General features: G+C 40.5%; 1 protein-coding gene across 1 annotated transcript; it reads right to left on the bottom strand.

Annotated features, from left to right (window-relative positions):
* Window positions 1–2,763: 2,763 nt before the first annotated feature.
* On the bottom strand, window positions 2,764–21,064 carry gja9a (gap junction protein alpha 9a). Its single transcript, XM_061915098.1, has 3 exons — window positions 20,559–21,064; window positions 7,926–9,488; window positions 2,764–3,145 (listed from the first exon to the last, which is right to left on the bottom strand). Exon 2 carries the CDS (start codon window positions 9,467–9,469, stop codon window positions 8,186–8,188), a length of 1,284 nt encoding a protein of 427 aa, XP_061771082.1. The 5' UTR covers window positions 9,470–9,488; window positions 20,559–21,064; the 3' UTR covers window positions 2,764–3,145; window positions 7,926–8,185.
* Between the last annotated feature and the right edge of the window lie 307 nt (window positions 21,065–21,371).

Here is a 21,371-nt window from a genome sequence, read left to right as displayed (position 1 = left end):
GACTGGACTCTCACTATTATGTTAGATCCACTAAGGACTGGACTCTCACACTATTATGTTAGATCCACTATGGACTGGACTCACACTATTATGTTAGATCCACTATGGACTGGACTCACACTATTATGTTAGATCCACTATGGACTGGACTCTCACACTATTATGTTAGATCCACTATGGACTGGACTCACACTATTATGTTAGATCCACTATGGACTGGACTCTCACTATTATGTTAGATCCACTATGGACTGGACTCTCACTATTATGTTAGATCCACTATGGACTGGACTCTCACTATTATGTTAGATCCACTATGGACTGGACTCTCACTATTATGTTAGATCCACTATGGACTGGACTCAACACTATGTTAGGTCCACTATGGACTGGACTCACACTATTATGTTAGATCCACTTTGGACTGGACTCTCACTATTATGTTAGATCCACTATGGACTGGACTCACTATTATGTTAGATCCACTATGGACTGGACTCTCACTATTATGTTAGATCCACTATGGACTGGACTCACACTATTATGTCTGATCCACTATGGACTGGACTCCCACACTATTATGTTAGATCCACTATGGACTGGACTCTCACACTATTATGTTAGATCCACTATGGACTGGACTCTCACACTATTATGTTAGATCCACTATGGACTGGACTCTCACTATTATGTTAGATCCACTATGGACTGGACTCTCACACTATTATGTTAGATCCACTATGGACTGGACTCACACTATTATGTTAGATCCACTTTGGACTGGACTCTCACTATTATGTTAGATCCACTATGGACTGGACTCACTATTATGTTAGATCCACTATGGACTGGACTCTCACTATTATGTTAGATCCACTATGGACTGGACTCACACTATTATGTCTGATCCACTATGGACTGGACTCCCACACTATTATGTTAGATCCACTATGGACTGGACTCTCACACTATTATGTTAGATCCACTATGGACTGGACTCTCACACTATTATGTTAGATCCACTATGGACTGGACTCTCACTATTATGTTAGATCCACTATGGACTGGACTCTCACACTATTATGTTAGATCCACTATGGACTGGACTCTCACTATTATGTTACATCCACTATGGACTGGACTCACACTATCATGTTAGATCCACTATGGACTGGACTCACAATATTATGCTAGATCCACTGTGGACTGGACTCTCACAATATTATGCTAGATCCACTATGGACTGGACTCACAATATTATGCTAGATCCACTATGGACTGGACTCACACTATTATGCTAGATCCACTATGGACTGGACTCTCACAATATTATGCTAGATCCACTCAACGTCCATTGCACCGGTTACCTGGGGGACGGAGTCTCCACATCTGCGGTCCCCTCCAAGGTTTTCATTGTCATCCCCTTGGGTTGAGTGCAGGGGCCGGCCATGAAGCAGCCAACAGGTGAGTGGATTCCTCAGCTGGAACCAGTTATCTAATCACCTGTTACCAGAGACCATGACAGACAGAACACACGAGCGAGGAGGCGGACGGCTGAAAAGCTGGAGAGAGGCTGAACAAGATTGTGTGTATGAAGAAAAATAAAACTGTGTCAAACCTGCACCCCGAGACCGTGTGGTACTGTTGGCCAAAGAAACCCGTGGCAGACTAAGTTAAATTCCACAGTATTGTTACAATGTTCTTGTGCTACTTTTTTAGGGGAGGGAAAATTCAAAATGGCATTAAATGGGTTGTACTTGTAGAGCGCTTTTCTACCTTCAAGGTACTCAAAGTGCTTTGACACTATTCACCCATTCACACACACATTCACACACTGATGGAGGGAGCTGCCATGCAAGGCGCTAACCAGCACCCATCAGGAGCAAGGGTGAAGTGTCTTGCTCAAAGACACAACGGACGTGACAAGGATGGTACTAGGTGGGGATTGAACCAGGAACCCTCGGGTTGCTGGCACGGCCACTCTCCCAACAGTGCCGCGCTGTCAAACCCGATTTCCCAAACAAGTAGTTTTACATATTATGTTAGATCCAGTCCATAGTGGATCTAACATAATAGTGAAAGTCCAGTCCATAGTGGATCTAACATAATAGTGAGAGTCCAGTCCATAGTGGATCTAACATAATAGTGAAAGTCCAGTCCATAGTGGATCTAACATAATAGTGTGAGAGTCCAGTCCATAGTGGATCTAACATAATAGTGAGAGTCCAGTCCATAGTGGATCTAACATAATAGTGTGAGAGTCCAGTCCATAGTGGATCTAACATAATAGTGTGAGAGTTCACTCCATAGTGGATCTAACATAATAGTGTGAGAGTCCAGTCCATTGTGGATCTAACATAATAGTGAAAGTCCAGTCCATAGTGGATCTAACATAATATTGTGAGTCCAGTCCATAGTGGATCCAACATAATAGTGAGAGTCCAGTTCATAGTGGATCTAACATAATAGTGAGAGTCCAGTCCATAGTGGATCTAACATAATAGTGAAAGTCCAGTCCATAGTAGATCTATCATAATAGTGTGAGAGTCCAGTTCATAGTGGATCTAACATAATAGTGAGAGTCCAGTCCATAGTGGATCTAACATAATAGTGAGAGTCCAGTCCATAGTGGATCTAACATAATAGTGAGAGTCCAGTTCATAGTGGATCTAACATAATAGTGAGAGTCCAGTCCATAGTGGATCTAACATAATAGTGAGAGTCCAGTCCATAGTGGATCTAACATAATAGTGAGAGAGTCCAGTCCATAGTGGATCTAACATACATATTATAAAAAACGTTCGTAAGCAATTTGGCCTTCGATGTCTGCACTTTCTCACCTGGTAATCACATGACTCACTAATTGGCTGACGCTCCAACAATATCACCAAATGTCGTGGAAAATAACCAAGTAACTTTTTTTTAATAATCCTCACTAACGTCTATTAACATGTTTGTTTTTGGCAGAGATACATTCAGTTAAAAGTGTTATATAACCTACAGAAAATGTTGTGGAAAACTGCTTCTGTTTCGCCGCCTTGATGTCGTGCAGTCACCAGTCCAAAGTCAACAACAACAGGTGTGTGTCTGTGAGAGACAAGAAGAGAGTTTGTTGTGTCTTCGCTGCGCTGTCCTTCAGGAGAGTCTTGAAGCAAGGGAAACAATCCAAGTTAGAATGAATTTTAAGCGGGTGAAAATAAAATTTGCTTTTCACTCTAAATTGACGATTCGCTCACCGCGGATTAACGACATGAATCACTCAGTGAACGACAACGCTCTCTGCTCTGCTTGCCCCAATACTGCGAGTGATTCTCCTCCCGTGGCGGGGATATATATATATATATATGTATATATATTAGGGCTGGGCAACGATTAGAAATTTTAATCGAAGTTAATCGCACTATTTCTCCGATTAATCGCGATTAACTGCATTGTATACGAAAAGCCCAATAATGAATTCAAAAGTAGTGTGTAGTGCACCTTTGTTGGAATATTCTCCCACATGAACAAAAGCGCCAAAACATTTGTTGTGCAAACACAATTTAAATCAGTCCTTGTTAAACAGTAGCAGTTAAATAGCATATTTTATGAAAATCAACTCCAAAAATGTAAATACAAACATTTAAGCTTATTGCCACTGCCAGGGTATTTAAGTTATCTTGTTTGTTATGGAAAATAAATATAATCTACATACAAATCTCTGAGACACAATCATAACATCTAAACAGGCAATTTCTGAGGTAACAGCAGAATTGTTTTTTTTATCAGGGATCTTATGTTTAAGAAAACCTATATTATAGGTAGTGGGCTGTTTTAGGGAATTTTTGATCAAATTATCCGTAGTAGCAATATTAATAATGTTGTGTTTATTCTGCGTAGTGCACTTAAAATAATTATGACCATATCTAGGAATTGATATGATGGGAATTTTCCGATTGATTGTTTGCTTGGTGCTTTGATAAACTGAAGGCATCATATACATGGTACTATATTGTGATGTTATGAACCAGGGGGAAAAAGAACTACCCTACCCAGCATGCAACAGGAGTGACGAGCATGCGCGGTAGCCCGGTATAGGTTGTGTGTCGCCATGACGGCATCTTGTATGTTGTGATATGCACGCTCTGAAAGTAAACATTAAGAACTCAGCCAACACTCCTGGTCTGCATTATTCATAAATAGACAGACAACACATATACTCCGCTGCTTCACAGGCCGCTGGATGTAGCCGGCAAAGTATTCCCATGCTAGCTAGCCGGTCTAGCAAGCAGGCGTCATTCAGTCCAAAACGGCCCGATCTATCCACATCCAGAATTGTCTGGCGGTCGTAAGTGATCCCGGAGTGACCACGCTGTAAGCCAGCCATGACATTTGCAGAATTGTCCGGTATTTTTGCCAAATGTTCCATCTTTACCGGACGGGCGTCGTCATATTATTAAGAAAAGGCGTTAACAAAATAAAAGCATGTAAACAACATACGCAAATGTGCGATAAAATATTTGTCGGCGTTAATAGATTGATGAGTTAACTCGTAATTAACGCATTAACTTGCCCATCCCTAATATATATATATATATATATATATATATATATATGTATATATATATATATATATATATATATATATATGTATGTTTCATGCCATGGCATCCCTTCTCCATTCATTCTCCAAGCTAACGGCTAATGCTGACTCAAGCCACATGAAAACAAACACGCACACGCGCCTCGTCCCCATTATCTCAACACATAAAGTTTTTTATTGCATATTCAAGCTGATATTTCCATTTTTATATTTTTAAACGTAAGCTACAGAATTTTTTGTTTTTATGTTGGCCTTTCTGGCACTTGTTTTAATATTGGTTTTGTTTTATTTCAGGTAGCCTATTTTTTTTCTTTTTGTTCCCACATTTAAGTTGATATTTTCTTTGTTGTATTTTTAAATACATAAGTTGGATAAGTACGGCATTCGAGGGCCAGCTCCGTCCTGGATCAAGAGCTGTCTAGAAAATAGAAAACAATGTGTTCAGGTAGATAATACAATATCTGGATTTAAAAATATAGTTGGTGGAGTTCCTCAGGGTTCTATAATTGGTCCTAAGTTATTTACAATTTTCATTAATGATTTCTTAACATTTTTTATGTTTGCTGATGATACAACCATCCTTTGTTCTGCATCATAATCAGCACTGTTGAATATCTTTGCTCCTTCTCAACTCTGTGGTGTCTTTTCACAAAATACAATACGTTATGGTCAAATCTTACTTGTGAAAAGTAATCCCCCGATTCCTATTTTCAACAGTCCGTTCATTTGAGCAGGAAAATGCTGAACGCCATCTTTGTTTTCTACCTGCCGGCTCATCATCACCACTTCAAGATGGCGGCCCAATTTCTCGCTTCATAGCAGCCAATGCTGCGTCTACTTTGAAGACGTCTATGATGACATCCGATACATAAAAAAGTAATTATTCCTAAGTGGCCAGATATAACTTTTTCACTTCCGATACAATACCGATATTGGAGCCTTGACTATTGGCTATTTTACCATGAATTGATTAACAAACAAGTAGAAAACCTTAGTCGGTTGTTAGCATTTAGTAGTCAATTGTGCAGAGTATGTACTGTCCTGTGCAATCTACTAATAAGAGTTTCCAATCAATCAATCAATGGGTATTGGCTAGAAAAATGTTATTTATGAAAAACACTTAACTCGTGACAGATTTATGCTTTTGAAGTGGAGTTTTAATTTGTTTCGGCAGCCTCTAGTGGTCACAATTTATTAAATTAAGGTCACGATGCGGATGCGTTTGTTACTGGATACACTGTAATATGCAACTATAATTATTTGACACTTGCCTAGATCGACAAATGTGGTGTTTTAGACTGAAATATTGTTTAAGACAGGGGTGCCCACACTTTTTCTGCAGGCGAGCTACTTTTCAATTGACCAACTCGAGGGGATCTACCTCATTTATATATATCATTTATATGTATTTATTTATGAAAGAGACATTTTTGTAAACAAGTTAAATGTGTTTAATGATAATACAAGCATGTGTAACACATATAGATGTCTTTCTTTCACAAAGACAAGAATATAAGTTGGTGTATTGCCTGATTCTGATGACTTGCATTGATTGGAATCAGACAGTAATGATGATAACGCCCACATTTTCAAATGGAGGAGAAAAAAAGTTGTCCTTTCTGTACAATACCACATGAAAGTGGTTGGTTTTTGGCATCTAATTCATCCAGCTTCCATACACTTTACAAGAAAAACATTGGCGGCAAATTCCGTAGCTTGCTTGATTGACATTCACGGCACCCGAGGGTCTTGTGAGATGACGCTGGCTGCTGCCAGTTCATTATTATGAAAAAAGGACAGAGAGGAAGGCGAGAAACACTTTTTATTTCAACAGACTTTCGCGCCGTCCCTTCCGTCAAAACTCTAAAGGCCGACTGCACATTTCCTATCTTCACAATAAAAGCCCTGCTTCATGCTGCCTGCGCTAACTAAATACAGAATCTCAGAAAACTGGCGTGCACAAGCGATCCCTCAGAAAGCTGGCGTGCACATCACTTGTGCACGCCAGCTTTCCGAGACTCTTATTTAGTTAGCGCAGGCAGCATGAAGCAGGGCTTTTATTGTGAAGATAGGAAATGTGCAGTCGGCCTTTAGAGTTTTGACGGAAGGGACGGCGCGAAAGTCTGTCGAAATAAAAAGTGTTTCCCTCCTTCCTCTCTGTCATTTTTTCATAATAATGAAAAAATGACATCTCACAAGACCCTCGGGTGCCGTGAATGTCAATCAAGCAAGCTACGGAATTTGCCGCCAATGTTTTTCTTGTAAAGTGTATGGAAGCTGGATGAATTAGATGCCAAAAACCAACCACTTTCATGTGGTATTGTACAGAAAGGACAACTTTTTTTCTCCTCCATTTGAAAATGTGGGCGTTATCATCATTACTGTCTGATTCCAATCAATGCAAGTCATCAGAATCAGGTAATACACCAACTTATATTCCTGTCTTTGTGAAAGAAAGACATCTATATGTGTTACACATGCTTGTATTATCATTAAACACATTTAACTTGTTTACAAAAATGTCTCTTTCATAAATAAATAAATATAAATGATATATATAAATGAGGCAGATCCCCTCGAGTTGGTCAATTGAAAAGTAGCTCGCCTGCAGAAAAAGTGTGGGCACCCCTGCTTTAGCCTTTAGCCACACAAACACGGTGATTCCTTGTTTAAAATTCTCGGAGCTGAAACTTTACTACGGATCAGAGCGCGGTCAAGCAGACATGAATCCAGACCAACTGTCAACCAGCAGGTTTGGGTGAAAAAATTGTGGTTAAAAAGTCGCCACTTCATGCTGCCTGCGCTAACAAAATAAGAGTCTCGGAAAGCTGGCGTGCACAAGTGATGTGCACGCCAGTTTTCTGAGGGATCGCTTGTGCACGCCAGTTTTCCGAGACTCTGTATTTAGTTAGCGCAGGCAGCATGAAGCAGGGCTTTTATTGTGAAGATAGGAAACGTGCAGTCGGCCTTTAGAGTTTTGACGGAAGGTACGGCGCGAGAGTCTGTTGAAATAAAAAGTGTTTCTCGCCTTCCTCTCGGTCATAATTTCATAATAATGATCTTGCAGCAGCCAGCGTCATCTCACAAGACCCTCCGGTACCGTGAATGTCATTTAAGTGACGTCTTGGTGAAGATTAATGATCACTCATTTTTAGGTCTATTTTTTTTAAAAGCCTGGCTGGAGATCGACTGACACACCCCCCGCGGTCGACTGGTAGCTCACGATCGACGTAATGGGCACCCCTGGTTTAAGAGCACTTATATGTCTAGCTTGAGGGTTTAGCTGCTAGTAGCCTTCATTGTTTACCTTTTGTAAATGACTAAAATGAAAGAAAAGACCAACCTTGTATTGTTAGTTGGAGGACATTTAGATGTTAACTGTCCAGCGATGCACTTGGTTCTTTTTTCCTGATATCAGGCCGATAGCTGGTATCAATGTTTGATCGGGACATGCCTGCGAACAATATATCATTCAGTTGTTTTTGCATTCCGCTTAAAATCTTTATTAACTTTTGTACAACATTTAACCAAAGACCAGGTTCCTCTTGGTCTGGTTTGCATAATTCGCACAACCCCGGTGGAGGTAACAGCGTCCAGGCTAAGTCAGATCTGAAGGTCCGTCGCTCGTCTGCTGCTCGCCGCGCTCGCCTCCGACGCCCTGCGCCCGGCGGAGGGCTCGGCTCTCGGGCTGTGCTTGGAGTCTTCCGCCAAGCCCGAAGCGGACGACCAGCTTTGAAGCCCCAACGGGGCAAATCCTTCGCGTCCTTGTGAGTCTGTGTCCGAGCTCCTGCCCTCCGGCACTGTGGAGCAACTGAAGGCGACATCGTGGGTCCTCCAAGGCCTCCTGGCTGTCTGAAGCGTGGACGATGAAGCTTTCTGTGGGCTACTCCTTCCACTACTGGTCTCCTTATCCTGACTCTTCAGGTCCTCCTTAAGCACGTCGCTTGGCGTCAAGGCGGACTCGTCCTGCGTGCTCGGTCCCTGAAGACCCGCAGGAGGTTGGGCGGGGTAGAAAGCGCTTCCTCGCCGGGGGTCCGCCAAGACGTTGAAGTCGCCGGGTGCCGAGATTAACGTGGCTTTCCTGTTACCTTGGAGCACCGAGGATTTTTTGCGTCCGTCCAAGTCCTCCAGGTCTTCCCTCAAATGTGGATAAAAGTCCAGGAGATCCCGTCGGATCCTCTTGTATCCCAGGTAGAGGACTTCCAGGGTGTTGAGGAAAAGTGACATGGCAGCGATGCACTGCATAAAGACCATGAAGACGCTCTTCTCCGTGGGCCTGGACACGTAGCAATCCACGGCGTTGGGGCAAGGGAAGCGCTGGCATTTGAACAAGGGGTGCAAGCGGAAGCCGTAGAGGAGGTACTGGCCCAGCATGAAGGCCACCTCCAGCACAGAGCGGGTGACCACGTGGGCCACGTAGGTGCGCAGCAGAGACCCCCTGAGGGGAGCCTTGTTGGGCTTCCCCTGCTCCAGCTGCTTCATCTCCCGCTCGATCCTCTTCTTGGATTCCACCCACTCGGCGTCCACCTCCTCCAGCTCCTTCCTCAGAAGCGCCCTCCTCCTCCGCCGGGCTTTGTCCAGCGCCCGTAGCCTGTAGAGGGCGTGGCCCATGTAGACCAGCGAGGGCGAGGACACGAAGATGACCTGCAGCACCCAGTAGCGGATGAGCGAGATGGGGAAGGCCAGGTCATAGCAGGCGTTCCTGCAGCCCGGCTGCTCCGTGTTGCACACAAAGTCGGCCTGCTCGTCGTTCCACACGTCTTCGGCCGCCACGCCGAGGACCAGCATGCGGAAGACGAAGAGCAGGGTGAGCCAGATCTTACCCACCATGGTGGAGTGGATGTGCACCTCCTCCAAAATGCCCCCCAGGAAGTTCCAGTCACCCATCTTCACTCTGCCATTGTGACTGAAAAAGGCCACGATAATAACATTAAGTACATTTTGGATTGATTATGTCGCAAGTCAATTCAAATATTTGTAAAAAAAATATATATTTAGTTACATTTCATTTAAACAAAATAATCATATTTTAATGCATTTTATCATTTCAATGTAATTTCTAAAGAATGAAACCTTGCAGCTCCATCCCATCCATTTTCTACCGCTTATTCCCTTGTGGGGCCGCGGGGGGCGCTGGCGCCTATCTCAGCTACAATCGGGCGGAAGGCGGGGTACACCCTGGACAAGTCGCCACCTCATCACAGGGCCAAGACAGATAGACAGACAACATTCACACACTAGGGCCAATTTAGCGTTGCCAATCAACCTATCCCCAGGTGCATGTCTTTGGATGGATGGATGGATGGATGGATGGATGGATGGATGGATGGGCCCTCCAAACAACATCTGAAAATCTCCAATAATTTGTACATACCGTATTTTCTGGACAGCATTATAAAGCGCATGTTGTGTTTTAATAAGGACTGAAGGGAGGTGACGGCAACAGACACCAGAGGAAGGTATAGTTCTATCCATCCATCCATTTCCTGCCGCTTATTCCCTTTGGGGTTGCGGGGGGCACTACAATCAGGCGGAAGGCGGAGTACACCCTGGACAAGTCGCCACCTCATCACAGGGCCAAGACAGATAGACAGACAACATTCACACACTAGGGCCCATTTAGCGTTGCCAATCAACCTATCCCCAGGTGCATGTCTTTGGATGGATGGATGGATGGATGGATGGATGGATGGATGGATGGGCCCTCCAAACAACATCTGAAAATCTCCAATAATTTGTACATACCGTATTTTCTGGACAGCATTATAAAGCGCATGTTGTGTTTTAATAAGGACTGAAGGGAGGTGACGGCAACAGACACCAGAGGAAGGTATAGTTCTATCCATCCATCCATTTCCTGCCGCTTATTCCCTTTGGGGTTGCGGGGGGCACTACAATCAGGCGGAAGGCGGAGTACACCCTGGACAAGTCGCCACCTCATCGCAGGGCCAACACAGATGGACAGACAACATTCACACTCACATTCACACACTAGGGCCAATTTAGTGTTGCCAATAAACCTATCCACAGGTGCATGTCTTTGGATGGATGGATGGGCCCTCCAAACAACATCTGAAAATCTCCAATAATTTGTATATACCGTATTTTCTGGACTGCATTATAAGGCGCATGTTGTGTTTTAATAAGGACTGAAGGGAGGTGACGGCAACAGACACCAGAGAAAGGTATAGTTCTATCCATCCATCCATTTTCTGCCGCTTATTCCCTTTGGGGTTGCGGGGGGCACTACAATCAGGCGGAAGGCGGAGTACACCCTGGACAAGTCGCCACCTCATCGCAGGGCCAACACAGATAGACAGACAACATTCACACTCACATTCACACACTAGGGCCAATTTAGTGTTGCCAATCAACTCCCCAGGTGCATGTCTTTGGAAGTGGGAGGAAGCCGGAGTACCCGGAGGGAACCCACGCAGTCACGGGGAGAACATGCAAACTCCACACAGAAAGATCCCGAGGCTGGATTTGAACCCAGGACTGCAGGAGCTTCGTATTGTGAGGCAGACGCACTAACCCCTCTTCCACCGTGAAGCCCAGCTCCTTGGCAGTCTTACAATAATAATATCGAAATGTATTTATATATCCCTTAACAATTAAAATGTAATATTAACAGATGATGTGGGGGTCAAGTTCATCAAGAAGCCAACAGACAGTCCTAGAGAATCTTCTTCTGGGCGACACGGAGACGTAATCCAGCCTGATCAACTAGCACCAGATCCAGACTGGTACCGCTCCACAAATTGATACATGATGTCATCTTAAAAAATATAATCATACAAAATTATTATCAAGATGTATTATTTTAAACTTAATTATTTTTGATAAATATATGCGTAATCACAACAAGGCATATCAATATGTCAGATATGTCTTCAACGGGGGGTCCACAGGCTGTGAAATATTTGGTCTTTTTTTCAAATAATCTTTTTTTTTTTTATATTCCCCTCGTAATTTTAAATGTAAATGTCTTTAAACAGAACATTGATCCAAGGTGTTGTCGTTTAGAGACATGGCCACACTACTCATGAAAGAATCATTCTATTACATCCATCTTCTTCATGTCTAACATAGATTGATATTAGTACACTAATTGCCAGCTAGCGATTAGCGTGCTAGTTGTCAGCTAACAATTAGCAGCGCTATACTGTATGCCGGGGGTGCCCACACTTTTTCTGCAGGCGAGCTACTTTTCAATTGACCAACTGGAGGGGATCTACCTCATTTATATATATCATTTATATTTATTTATTTATGAAAGAGATATTTTTGTAACCAAGTTAAATGTGTTTAATGATAATACAAGCATGTGTAACACATATAGATGTCTTTCTTTCACAAAGACAAGAATATAAGTTGGTGTATTACCTGATTCTGATGACTTGCATTGATTGGAATCAGACAGTAATGATGATAACGCCTACATTTTCAAATGGAGGAGAAAAAAAGTGGTCCTTTCTGTACAATACCACATGAAAGTGCTTGGTTTTTGGCATCTAATTCATTCAGCTTCCATACACTTTACGAGAAAAACATTGGCGGCAAATTCCGTAGCTTGCTTGATTGACATTCACGGCACCCGAGGATCTTGTGAGATGACGCTGGCTGCTGCCAGTTCATTATTATGAAAAAATGACAGAGAGGAAGGCGAGAAACACTTTTTATTTCAACAGACTTTCGCGCCGTCCCTTCCGTCAAAACTCTAAAGGCCGACTGCACATTTCCTATCTTCACAATAAAAGCCCTGCTTCATGCTGCCTGCGCTAACAAAATAAGAGTCTCGGAAAGCTGGCGTGCACAAGTGATGTGCACGCCAGCTTTCTGAGGGATCGCTTGTGCACGCCAGTTTTCCGAGACTCTGTATTTAGTTAGCGCAGGCAGCATGAAGCAGGGCTTTTATTGTGAAGATAGGAAATGTGCAGTCGGCCTTTAGAGTTTTGACGGAAGGTACGGCACGAAAGTCTGTTGAAATAAAAAGTGTTTCTCGCCTTCCTCTCTGTCATTTTTTCATAATAATGAACTGGCAGCAGCCAGCGTCATCTCACAAGACCCTCGGGTGCCGTGAATGTCAATCAAGCAAGCTACGGAATTTGCCGCCAATGTTTTTCTTGTAAAGTGTATGGAAGCTGGATGAATTAGATGCCAAAAACCAACCACTTTCATGTGGTATTGTACAGAAAGGACAACTTTTTTTCTCCTCCATTTGAAAATGTGGGCGTTATCATCATTACTGTCTGATTCCAATCAATGCAAGTCATCAGAATCAGGTAATACACCAACTTATATTCTTGTCTTTGTGAAAGAAAGACATCTATATGTGTTACACATGCTTGTATTATCATTAAACACATTTAACTTGTTTACAAAAATGTCTCTTTCATAAATAAATAAATATAAATGATATATATAAATGAGGTAGATCCCCTCCAGTTGGTCAATTGAAAAGTTGCTCGCCTGCAGAAAAAGTGTGGGCACCCCTGCTTTAGCCTTTAGCCACACAAACACGGTGATTCCTTGTTTAAAATTCTCGGAGCTGAAACTTTACTACGGATCAGAGCGCGGTCAACCAGACATGAATCCAGACCAACTGTCAACCAGCAGGTTTGGGTGAAAAAATTGTGGTGAAAAAGTCGCCACTTATCGGATATCAGCTGAGCTTGTGTCGTCCATACAGCTGCCGTCGACACCCAAGAGACATGGCGTCAACACACCCGTGGACACACCCCTCCGACTATCAGGTACTGTTAAACTCACTAAAACACTAGCAACACAATAGAAAGATAAGGGATTTCCCAGAATTATCCTAGTAAATGTGTTTAAAAACATCGGAATACGTCTCAATGCTATCGCGTTTTTTTTTTCTAGTCCGTCACTATCAATATCCTCAAACACGAATCTTTCATTCTCGCTCAAATTAATGGGGAAATTGTCGTTTTTTTCGGTCCGAATAACTGTTTTTATTGGAGGCTCCCATTAAAAACAATGTGAATATGTGAGAAGCCCCCACACTTGTGACATCATCGTCTGCGACTTTCGGTAAAGGCGAGGCTTTTTCAGGAAGTACCAAAAGTGGCAAACTTTATCGTCGATTTTCTAAACTAAATCCTTTCAGCAAAAATATGGCAATATCGCGAAATGATCAAAAATGGACCTGCTATCCCCCTTTAAATAAGAACATCTCATTTCAGTAGGCCTTTAAATATATAATAGAAATATTACAATTTGAAAAAAACTTGATTTTGATTATGTTCAGTTGAATAGTGCAAGGTCCTACAATAAAATAATCCTAACTTCCTGGTATTTGTATCATGTTTGATACATGTACATACTTTACACATTATATTGTATTTTTTCCGGTGTTTAATACAAAATGTAATGTTTTTAAATTAGATTTAAAAGCAGAACAATAGAGATGGTTACTGGAATAAAAATAATCATATTTTTAGGGCTTGTGTAAAACATATTTTAAAATATAATCCAAATCTGTCAAATATAAATGATTATAATTGTTAGTTGATTTTGAATCTTTTGAGGTTAGATTTTAAGGTAGGGAAAATCGTGCAAATGACTACAATTAAATAATATTAACTTTACTCTGTTTAATACATATTTTGAAATATAATCCAAATATAATTGGAGTTGAACAAAACCGATTTGGAATATATTTGACATTAGATCTGAAGGAAAGACAGATAGTCCAAGTTACAATACGTCATTGCATTTGTATCGTTTCTAAAACATGTTCATGTTTGAAACAATCTAAATGTCCAATATAAAGTACTAGAATTTAAAACAAAAAAGTTTATGAATATGTTTTGAGGTTATATTTGAAGGCAGGAAAAATATTACAAGTCACTAAAGTAAAATAACGCTAACTTTGTCGTATTTTGCCATGTTTTAATACGTGCACATTTTTACGATCAGTACTAAGAAGTAGGGGTGCACCGATTAATCGGTAACCGAATATATTCGGCCGAATATGGCACAAAAAAAAGCCACATTCGGCCTTCGGTGGAATGAGTTAAAAACAAGGCCGAATAGTGGCGTGTGACGCAATTTTTTGACGCGGTGACGTTGGGATATGTTGTGTACCTGTATAAGTGTATGAGGTTACAAGCACACACTTATTGAGATTTAGTGGGGCCTCTGTTTACATTATTAGCCTGTTGTGTAGGCTACCTGTATAAGTGTATGAGGTTACAAGCACACACTTAATTGAGATTTACTTGAGCCTTCTGTTTACATTATTAGCATATCTACTGTGGCCAAGCAGACTTTTGCCAAAAGAACAATAATTCATTTGTTGTGGGTTTATCCACTTTAATGCACTTTATTTTTTTGGGGGGAATGCATGTTTTGTTTGAAGGCCTAATATAAATGAAAAACATTGTGCTTTTTTTTTGAAAAGCAAAGGCTACTGGAATATTTAAAAAAATGTCAATATTCAATAAAAAATTACTTTATTTGGAAAAACATGTCTAAATATTTTTCTAGGGTATTTATGCAATATAAAAAAAAATTGTGAAAAACTGCATTCATTATTCGGCCAAGGGTTTTAATTTTATACGGCTTCGGCTACAAATTTTAAGAAGACATCATTTAGGGTCCCCGTTCCATTCAGCTTTGACACCAACTACTTAAGTATTCTTTGGTTAGTCATAGAATATCTCTAAAAAAAAAAAAACATTTTGCATTTGTGTTTACCTTGCAGCGGCATGGACAGACTGCCGGTGGTGACTTAAATCTCCTCTGGTCATATGGCCCCTGACACGCTCGCCAAAATAGTTAACCCCCCACAAAAAAAGGTAAGCATCACCCCGCCTAAACTCCAAGTGACCTTCTTCTTATTCCTCCACCTCCTCCACCTCTTGGCTTGACCAAAGTGTTTGGGGGAAGAGTGCCAACTAGCGCTGTGAGGCGTGCGGGTCAATAACATGATGCATGCATTTAGGTCACAACACGTATTGACTCCACACACAGCAGCAAGCCTCTATTTGCCTTTTTTTTTTTTTTTTTTTTAAATCTATCCATCATTTTTCCACATGATGACGCTACATGTGTGTGTGTGTGTGTGTGCACTGTACAGTATGTCTTTAAGCCAAGTACACAACATGATTCTTTACCATGTTACAGTACATACAGTCCACTATAGGAAAACAACTGCACTCTCGTCGATACGTGCCTTGTTCAATCTATAATTAAAAAAAAAAAAAAAGAAAAATCTATGTATATCTGATTTCCCACCCTGCTTCCATGCTGGAAGTAACGACTTCATTAAAAAAAAAAATCAGTTTAAAATAACTCTACGGCTCGAATTTTAAACACACTGAAATCATGTCCATGTATTATTAAACATGTAAATAAATACAAATGTTTAAAAGTAGTATTTGTATACAGTTTTACACCATTTACAGGTAACAAAAAGCTGTGAATAATACCAAATGTGCTAATAATGCCGGGTTTTGACACTTGAGCTACTTTTTAATGGACCAAGTGGAGGGATCGTTCATCCATCCATCCATCCATCCATTTTCTACCGCTTATTAAGGGTGGAGTGCCATCTCCGGGTTGGGGAGGAGACCCTGCCCCAAGTGGAGGAGTTCAAGTACCTAGGAGTCTTGTTCACGAGTGGGGGAAGAGTGGATCGTGAGATCGACAGGCGGATCGGTGCGGCGTCTTCAGTAATGCGGACGTTGTATCGATCCGTTGTGGTGAAGAAGGAGCTGAGCCGGAAGGCAAAGCTCTCAATTTACCGGTCGATCTATGTTCCCATCCTCAACTATGGTCATGAGCTTTGGGTCATGACCAAAAGGATAAGATCACAGGTACAAGCGGCCGAAATGAGTTTCCAGGTCTCTCCGTTAGAGATAGGGTGAGAAGCTCTGCCACCGTGAAGCCCACCGTTTGTTTAATATTGTATTATTTACATTCTGTTTATCATCATTATTGGGGCGGTACTGCTCGCTTGGCAGAGTGGCCGTGCCAGCAACTTGAGGGTTCCAGGTTCAATCCCCACTTCCGCCATCTTAGCTACTGCTGTTGTTTCTTAGATGTTAGGAGGTGTCAGTGTGAGGCCTCAAAAGGTGGGCTTTTCCTCAATCAACACCAATAATCCTCATACCGTATTTTGCGCACTATAAAGTGCACCGGATAATAAGGCGCACCTTCAATGAATGGCCTATTTTAAAACTTTGTTCATATATAAGATGCAGCGCATTATAAGGCGCATAGAATAGAGGCTACAGTAGAGGCTGGGGTTACGTTACGCATCCTTTAGATCGGGGATAGGGAACCTATGGTTCTAGAGCCAGATGTGGCTCTTTTGATGACTGCATCTGGCTCTCAGATAAATCTTAGCTGACATTGCTTAACGCGATAATTATGAATAATTTCGCTGGTAATCACAGTGCTAAAAATAACGTGCAAAATTCAAAAAATCATCAGGCATTTAAATTCCTCCATCCGTTTTCAACCGCACCTGTTCAAGAAGTCGCATTAATGGTAAGAAGTATTTTATGTCACGATTGGGGTGGGTGGGTTGCAGCTTGCTGCGGGGTCGTTCTCCCAGGAAGGCAGACGGACTACTCGGGACATGGCATTTAGGTAAATACATGATTTAATTTTAACTAAAAAAATATACAAACAAAAATCGGAGGCACAACTTGGGCTAAAAAAAACAAAACTAACGCATAAACAGACTAAGAACATAAGTAGAACAAAACTTACTTGGCATGGCATGAAGCACGAAACTATGGCAAGGCATGAAACAAGTCAGCGCAGGGCAAAGACGAGCTTAAATACTGCCTCCAATTAGTGCTCGGGAAGCAGGTGAGCGGGCATTTTGTCCACCAGAGACAGGTGGACAAAATGAGTAACCAAGGAAACCAGACAAGGGAGTGGAAAAAAACAGGAACTTAAAGAGTCCAAAGGACAAACAGCACATGGCCAAACAAAAACATGATCAACAGACATGACATTTGATTTATTATTGGTTAGCTTCAGAATAACAATGTTATTAAAAAGAATAAGAGCCTTATTATACTCTAAAAATGTTGGTCTTACTTAAAAATGCACGCATTTAGTTGCATTCAGTGTTGAAAAATACGATAAGGCTCTTACGGAAATACATTTTTAAATATTTGGCTTTCATGGCTCTCTCAGATGGAGCTGCGCTAAAGGGAACGTCAACAAAACAGTCAGGTCAGTCGAACTTTATTAATAGATTACAAAGCAGCCTTCGTTCACTCCCAAAATGAGTAAACAGCTGTTTTATTATTTTCCCCGATTCAATAAACAGGTAAAAAAACAGTCTGATACTGTTACGGTAAATCCAACTTTAGTGCAATCACAATATAGTAACACTGGAAATAGTGCAAAGCAATAATATATCAATAAGTCAAGGTTGCTCAAAGGATAATGTCACACAACACAACACACAAAATAAACATGTAAAGCTCACTTTATTAAGTTATTCCTCATCCACCAATCCCTCTAATTCTTCTTCTTCAGTGTTGGAATCAAACATAAACTCTGCGTCGTAAGCGTGTCTCTTAATCAGAGGTGGGTAGAGTAGCCAGAAGTTGTACTCAATTAAGAGTACTGTTACTTTAGAGATTTATTACTCAAGTAAAAGTAAGGAGTAGTCACCCAAATATTTACTTGAGTAAAAGTAAAAAGTATGTTGTGAAAAAACTACTCAAGTACTGAGTAACTGATGAGTAACCTGCTTGTTTAATGATTACGGCAACAAATAATGCACAAAAACATAAAAATAGCAATGAGCAAATTCAGAGCCAGGAATATCTCTTAAGCAACTAAAACGATATTATATATTAAATAATAATACATTAAAATAAAAAAATTAAGGCAAATTGAGCCACAATAACTTAACAGCACCATAGGCTCAGTAGGCATTGATTGATTGATTGATTGATACTTTTATTAGTAGATTGCACAGTACAGTACATATTCCGTACAATTGACCACTAAATGTAACACCCCAATAATAGTTTTTCAACGTTTATCAATTACTTAATGACCAAGTCGAGGTGATCTACCTCATATATATATATATATATATATATATATATATATATATATATACATATATATACATACCTTTATATATATACAGTATATAATTTATATTTATTTATTTTGCGTTTTTTGTTGACATGTTAAAGGTGTTTTAATGAATATACATGCATGTTTAACATATAGATTCCTTTCTTTAATGAAGACAAGAATATAAGTTGGTGTATTACCTGATTCTGATGACTTGCATTGATTGGAATCAGACAGTAATGATGATAACCAGAGGTGGGTAGTAACGCGCTACATTTACTCCGTTACATTTACTTGAGTAACTTTTGGGATAAATTGTACTTCTAAGAGTAGTTTTTATGCAACATACTTTTACTTTTACTTGAGTATATTTATAGAGAAGAAACGCTACTTTTACTCCGTTCCATTTATCTACATTCAGCTCGCTACGCCCTACTTTTTTTTATCGATCTGTTAATGTTTGTTTTGGTTTATGACAGAGCTTCAAAGTAGAATCTACGCATGCCTGCGTTTCACCAATCACATGCAGTCACTGGTGACGTTGGACCAATCAAACAGAGCCAGGCGGTCACATGACCGTGATACGTAAAACCCGACTTAAACATGTTGACAAACTTATTGGGGTGTTACCATTTAGTGGTCAATTGTACGGAATATGTACTGTATTGTGCAATCTAATAATAAAAGTTACAACCAATCAATCGAAAGTGTAAAGGAAAAAAAGACACTTTTTATTTCAACCGTACTTCCCGTCAAAAGCCTAAAGACCGATCGCACAGTTCCTGTCTTCACAATAAAAGCGCCGCTCCATCGCGCCTGCGCTAACAAAATAAGAGTCTCCGAAAGCCAGCGCAAACAAGCTAGCAAGCTACGGAGTTTGCCGCCGATGTATTTCTTGTAAAGTGTATAAAAAACGAATATGGAAGCTGGACAAATAAGATGCCAAAAACCGACGACTTTCATGTGGTATTAGACAGAAAAGAGGAACTTTTTTTTCTCCTCCATTTGAAAACCTGGACGTCTTGATTCCAATCAATGCAAGTCATCAGAATCAGGTAATACACCAACTTATATTCTTGTCTTCATGAATGATAGGAATCTACATGTTAAACATGCATGTATATTCACTAAAACACCAACATGTGAACAAAAACGGCAAAATAAACAAATATAAATTATATACTGTATATATAAATGTATGTATGTATGTATATATATATATAAATATATATATATATGATATGTGTGTATGTATATATGAGGTAGATCACCTCGACTTGGTCATTTATTAAGTAATTGATAAACGTTGACAAACTTATTGGGGTGTTACCATTTAGTGGTCAATTGTACGGAATATGTACTGTACTGTGCAATCTACTAATACAAGTTTCAATCAGTCAATCAAATCAATGAATGCCTACTGAGCCTATGGTGCTGTTAAGTTATTGTGGCTCAGTGTGCCATTTTTTTTATTTTATTTTAATGTACTATTATTTAATATATATTATTGTTTTAGTTGCTTAAGAGATATTCCTGGCTCTGAATTTCCTCATTGCTATTTTTATGTTTTTGTGCATTATTTGTTGCCGTCATCAGGTTACTCATCAGTTACTCAGTACTTGAGTAGTTTTTTCACAACATACTTTTTACTTTTACTCAAGTAAATATTTGGATGACTACTCCTTACTTTTACTTGAGTAATAAATCCCTAAAGTAACAGTACTCTTACTTGAGTACAATGTCCGGCTACTCTACCCACCTCTGGCCTTATAGTGCGGAAAATACGGTAGTTTCCCCTCCCGCCTTTAAAGCACTTTGTGCTGCAACTGGAAAAGTCTCATATAAAAGTTTTGACTGAGCAGCAAAGACAAGCAGTAGAAAAGATTGTACTTACATAATGTGCAGTCTCGCATCTTGAAGTTGTCACAGAATTGTTTTCGAAGAATCAGCTTTTAAAAATGCGCCTTTTGCGTTCTTTTTCCACTTGCAGATAGCGCCATCAAACCACTTCCATCCATCCGTTTCTTACCGCTTGTCCCTTTCGGGGGACAATACCGGAGCCTATCTCAGCTGCATCCAAACCACTTCCCATAGAAATCACAAAAAAAAAACACAAATTGCCAATGATTAAGCACATTGATTGAACCGTTTTACCCTTTGAAAACTAACAGTAGCTATATTTATAGAGCGCTTTTCTCTAGTGACTCAAAGCGCTTTACATAGTGAAACCCAATATCTATGTTACATTTAAACCAGTGTGGGTGGCACTGGGAGCAGGTGGGTAAAGTGTCTTGCTCAAGGACACAACGGCAGTGACTAGGATGGCGGAAGCGGGAATCGAACCTGCAACCCTCAAGTTGCTGGCACGGCCACTCTACCAACCGAGTAGTAATATTACTGGATGACTATTTGTAAACAAGGAAAAAAAACTCACACAAAAAAATAAATAAAACTTAAAATAATAGAAATTATTCGCATAGTACCACATTATACCAGTAATACAATATATTCACAATAATAATCGTACAATATATAGCGTTTGGGCTTTTCTGTAAACAATTGTACTTTTATGGTTATTGTCTAACCCAGTGTTTTTCAACCGCTGTGCTGCGGCACACTAGTGTACCGCGACATTAAGTCTGGTGTGCCGTGGGAGTTTACATAATTTCACCTAATTGGGTTAAAAATATTTATTGCGAACCAGTAA

Source organism: Nerophis ophidion, linkage group LG11, assembly GCF_033978795.1.
Source record: "Nerophis ophidion isolate RoL-2023_Sa linkage group LG11, RoL_Noph_v1.0, whole genome shotgun sequence".
Classification (NCBI taxonomy): Eukaryota; Metazoa; Chordata; class Actinopteri; order Syngnathiformes; family Syngnathidae; genus Nerophis; species Nerophis ophidion.
This window is presented reverse-complemented; position numbering and strand designations above follow the sequence as displayed.

Bases quoted from the DNA above. Each gene is read 5' to 3' on its own strand.
- gja9a (XM_061915098.1), bottom strand. From the start codon at position 9,469: ATGGGTGACTGGAACTTCCTGGGGGGCATTTTGGAGGAGGTGCACATC.